Source organism: Dinoponera quadriceps, unplaced genomic scaffold, assembly GCF_001313825.1.
Source record: "Dinoponera quadriceps isolate SergipeBrazil2010 unplaced genomic scaffold, ASM131382v1 scaffold5809, whole genome shotgun sequence".
NCBI lineage: Eukaryota > Metazoa > Arthropoda > Insecta > Hymenoptera > Formicidae > Dinoponera > Dinoponera quadriceps.
The window spans coordinates 351,882-357,126 of NW_014559826.1; the positions used below are offsets into that span (position 1 = coordinate 351,882).

General features: G+C 41.8%; 1 protein-coding gene across 1 annotated transcript; it reads right to left on the minus strand.

The window, feature by feature from the left end:
• Positions 1-195: 195 nt before the first annotated feature.
• LOC106750484 (homeotic protein antennapedia-like) lies at positions 196-2,938 on the minus strand. The gene is made up of 2 exons (XM_014630859.1): positions 1,813-2,938; positions 196-617 (listed from the first exon to the last, which is right to left on the minus strand). The coding sequence occupies exons 1-2, from the start codon at positions 2,936-2,938 to the stop codon at positions 196-198; spliced, it is 1,548 nt and encodes a 515-aa protein (XP_014486345.1).
• Between the last annotated feature and the right edge of the window lie 2,307 nt (positions 2,939-5,245).

Here is a 5,245-nt window from a genome sequence, read left to right on the forward strand (position 1 = left end):
TATATATATATATATATATATGGATAAAATGTGCGTAAAATCCCCTTTGGTAACCTACGTTACGAAAAAGACATAATATTGCGAGGGTTAACAGAGCAAGTAAATAACAAGTTATAAATTTGAATCATGTTTTTAAGCCTGTGTTGTTTAACATGATCCTGATAAAACTATTGCCAAAAATAATAATCAAGAACGCTACGATGAGCAATGAAATACATACTGTTGCTGTGGATAATTTTGACAATCCGGATGTGCTTGCTGAAGTTGTTGTGGTTGTTGTGTAATCAACCATTCTTGCTGCAGAGTCCGCTGTTGTTGTTGCACGGTCGGCCGTTGTTGTTGCATAATCGACTCTTGTTGCAATATAGCTTGTTCTTGCATGGATGTTTGCTGACGTTGCTGGTTGACAGATAACTTTTGCTGTTGCTCTTTTTTTGCTTTCATTCGCCTGTTTTGAAACCAAATTTTGATTTGTCGTTCCGATAAATTCAGATTTCTGGATAATTTCACGCGTTCTGCTTTAGAGAGGTAACGGCTTTGAAGAAATTCCTGTTCCAATTGGAGAGTTTGTTGTTGAGTGTAGGTTTGTCTTTTGCGTGCTCCTTTGTTTTCATTGCCTGCACACAAAAATATTCATATTATAACTTATAATCTTGTGAAACATATTGCAACTCTAAAAAGCACATATGAAAGCTTTCAGGATGTACAATCAAATGAAAGGCAAAAAGCAAGTTAAGAGTTATATATTAATGTCGGAGCGTGAAGACAATATTTAATGCGAAAAAAAGTGTTAACATTTAGAAAACGAACTTTTTGATTCCAATTGCTTGGATCTCCATTTCAACGCAAAATGATCATTTTAAGAAATAAAATGCCTGTTTATAATGTTTGTCATAAAACATAGATAAAAAGAGTATGTTAAATTCCCGTCGATGGCAAATTTACAAAAATATAATAGAATAAATTCTTGCCACGTCAAACGGTTAAATAAACATCCAGATTGTCGGTAAAATACATGTTACTTTTAAAGTTTAGAAAAGAAAACGGAGAAAATAAATAAATAAAAATGAAGTTTAGTAAAAATCTAAAAGTAAAATAGAAAAAGAAAGTTAGCTTACCGGACATAATTATTTCGATTAGAAATCAAGAACATGCAAGTCAAAGAGAGGCGTGTGGTTTTATAGACCCAACGGATTGACAGTAGATATATATACAATGTATGCCTAAGTTTATATAAGCAAATATCACGAAGCACCTGTATTGAGGTAACAACAGGAAGAAAGTGATAAATACAAACATCAGGAAGCTCCTCAATAATAAGGAAATAATCTTTATTTATATAACCTAATTATATCTTAAATTAAGTATGTTTTTTTAGTGTCTGGCGAGGACGAGCAATTAGGGCCAAAAACATTCGTTTCTTAAATGTAAACATAGTTTCTAATTAAATATCGTTCCGCTCTTGTCTTTTATTTTCCATTTGATCACATATCTGATGTATACACGTAACTTCACGACGAAACTAGTAAACGAAATGAACGAAATGAACTTCCTATTGACCTCGTTACTTCTTTTGAGTAATCATAACGGTATCGAGCTATTTGTCAAAATGATCAACGGTAACGAGTTAATTTTCTTTTTTTCTCGATAGATGACGAGAGCAACGATGACGAATCGCTTTTAAAAAAGTACCCAACCCCGCCTTTAATATCCGTAAATTATTCATGCAGGACGCAAATGTTATTACTCGAGTGTTTGTGATGCAACGCGCGCCACGTGCGCACCACGATATTGCTGGAAGGCTTGACTAACCTGAATCGTGTTTAAACCTCATCCATGGGAAATACTGTATCGGTTGTTGCTTGATTTTATGAGGAGCGATATGACCTCGTTGCTCGCTATTGTTCGCATAACTTTGTTGCTCTGCGTATTGGTGCGTAGCGTATACGTTACTCTGTTGAGATGCCTCTTGCAACGGCCGAGTAACGGACGAGTCCTGATCGTTCGCTGCACTCGGACTTTCTTGCTTGCTGTCGTCGTGCGGGTAATTTTGTTGCGCTACGTATCCCTGTGCAGCGTACACGTTACTTTGCTGCGACGTCTCTTGTAACGGCCTCACAACGGGCGACTTCTGACCGTTACCTGCGATCGGACCTTCTCGCTCGCTGTTGTTGCACGCATAATTTTGTTGCGCTACGTATCCCTGCGTAGCGTACACGTTGCTCTGCGACGTCTCTTGCAACGGGCTCTGAACAGGCGACTTCGGATTATTGGCCGCGCTCGGACTGTTTTGCTCGCTATTGTTGCCCGCGTAATTTTGTTGCGCCACGTATTCCTGCGAAGCGTACATGCTGCTTTGTTGCGGTGTCTCTTGCAACGGACTTACAACAGGCGACGCCAGATTCGGCGTTGTTGAAGTCATCGGCAACGGATTGTACCTTCTCGTATATGCCTCGTGTCGCAAGTAACACTGTTCGTTTCCGTAATAAACGTCCTGTTGCTGATACTGCGAGTGTTGTTCGGCCGCAGATCCAGAGATTGCAGTTGCTTGATATCCGGCTTGTATCGGGACGGTCGAAGTGACTTGATTCGATACATGCGCCGCGATTTGCTCGCTGTACCGATTGTCATACTGATAATTACCTCCGTTGCTGTATTGATCGTGATAATGATTGTTGTACGTATTATCGTACGGATTCGCCGGCGACGCGAGGCTCTCCGTTGGTTTCTTGCCTTGCTCGAGGAGAAAGCGCAATGTCGGGAACGAATTCGGCTGAGTCTCGTTCGGAAAATTCTGGCCGTAGAGGAGCGCGTTCTGCGGCGACGGTTGATTCTGCGGCCATTCCTCGACGAAATTCGGCAACACGACGGCTTTATTCTGTTTCCTCTTGTACTGTTTCATACCGTACGAACAAATGTTGGTGGAATTACACGCCATTCCAAGCACTCTTCTTGGTCTTCACTCGGCAGATATTCGCACGTCAGGCGATTCGATGAAACGGTCTCGGGATTTCGCACACCATCGCACACGAGGAAACACTTAAGCCGTGTGCCACCACCGTACGTGTATCCGCGTATCCATAATCAATGCGATGACAGCCATCGATCGCAGTCGTAGTAAAACTCGCGCTGGGATTGATCTCGCACTAACTGTCCGCCGGTGTCCACGTGTCAGATATTACTCCTTGATCGCTGTAGCTCGAAGCCAACAGTATGGCGACTTCAAACGGAATGGACTGTGAAAAGCTACTACCTAGCCGCCTACCTACTCTATGTCTTTTCTCTGTGTCTCCGTGTCCATCACGTATTTGTCCTAGGACGGAGCGTATCGGTGAAAAGGGAACCCTGCAAACTTTGAGCGGTTTATGACTGGACCGTACGGGCAGAGAGGTCGCAAACATCAGTAGTGGGGAACGGGCTACCCTTAGCACGAGTCTCCATACCTCTCTTCGAATCGAGGCAACGCAGGGGAGCGCTTTTCCTCTATCAGCTGCCTTTTGATTCACCGCTAAGGCCACCCCCGATATACATGTGACTTTCGATCTGCCGCTCATGCCGCTCAGTCCCCTCCCACTATTAATGCAATTGACACAGAACCCATATTGGGTCCCCCTTCCCAACCCGACCTCGCACAATGTACGTTGCCATGTGCGATCGTACGACGTTTCCGCGCGATAGGGTCGTGTTGCTCTGTTTCGTCAATTCGCAATCAGCTTACTGTCACGACGACGAAAATTTTCGTTCCCTGTTGAATTCTTTTTCCCTCTTTTCCTCTGATCGGAATGGTTGAAAGCAGAGCGAGAAGTATGTGTGTGTGTGAGAGAGAGAAACAGAGATCAAGGTAGTATTAAGGAAGATGTATTCATTAAACACATGATGAACAAGGTGTCGATAACGGGGCTGGGTCTATAAAAACAACTCGAAAATAATTATCCTTAACGAAAGATAATAGACGGTCTTGCGGACAAACTATAAATAGTAACGCACGGCCGAAAAAGTGATTAATGATACGTTCGGAGCGGTGACCAAACCAACGGGGATTCCAAACGGCCGATCAGGACGGACATGCGTCTGCACGCATTCGTACGCGTCACACGTATACGATCGAGCGAGGCTGAAGGAACATTTCGATACGGAATTCACGCCTGTGGATGCGAAATGCATTCTGCGCTAGCTGACTGGAACGATGACAATAAATAATAATCCACGAAGGGCGATACTTGTGGGAAGGGAGACGAGAATGCCGGAAATGGAAGTATTTGTGGTAATGATTTTAGCCGTAGGTATTACTTTCGTAAGCTTTTTTACAACGTTTCATTGATGTGCGATATGTTACAGGTTAGGAAATATATATTTTTTTATGAAGTCTGAGAAATATAGAGGAGAGAAAGATAGGATTTCTATCGTCTCCTGAGCAACTCGATTGCAATAATTGGTTGTCAGAACGCTTTCAACAATGAAACTAAAATTTACGAACGTGTGATGTTTTGTCCTACAGACATCTGTTTTCAATCTTACCGTTATGCAGGTATATAAGGACAAAGCGCGTTGCGAAACCTACGAGTTACAAAGACCGTTCCGAGACCTAACTAAGAAACGATTCTCTTCATTCTCTTGTTTGCGTGTGAAAGTTACAAAACGGTCTGTGAAAGTCGAGAAATAGTCGAAGTCGAAAAGGAATTTTCTCAGAAATTTTTCATATGTCAAGAGCTTTCTGGAAATGTGCGAAATTTCTATTATACATACTGACAAAAAATTCTAGTTATTTTCGGTGCCAACAATATCCTTTTGTTACTTTAACCGCGAAACTAATGACATAAGCACGAAAGATTATTATCGCTGACACTTACTTAGAAAAATAGTTCTCTTGACTATTTTCATGGTTAAAATAATAAAATAATGAAAGTATATCGTTGGCACTGATATCCGGATATCTAAAAGACGTCGTAGGGATGACTGAAAGACTATTGTTCAATATCATTGTTAAGTGATTATTGTATCGAGTATCCGAACTCAGCAGGGGCGGATGAAAGATGTCCGACTTGTTTTAGGCGCCTTTTCAAAATCTTTGAGACGTATTTTAGATATTTGTGCCATCCGGGCGGAAACACTGGCGATTAATTTTGTCAGTCTTCCAATACGAATTGATACGTTACATTTTATTGTACGTTACATTCTCTTGCGTAGAGCGTAAAATCCCACAGAGCGACATATGTGCTTGTGCAGTCCCTATTCATTTCTCCGC

What these genes read in the sequence shown, in the direction of transcription:
- LOC106750484 (XM_014630859.1), bottom strand. Translation starts at nt 2,938, where the DNA reads ATGGCGTGTAATTCCACCAACATTTGTTCGTACGGTATGAAACAGTAC. An exon ending in GAGGTTTAAACACGATTCAG is followed by an intron (nt 618 to 1,812) that starts GTTAGTCAAGCC and finishes TTTTGTGTGCAG; the next exon opens with GCAATGAAAACAAAGGAGCA.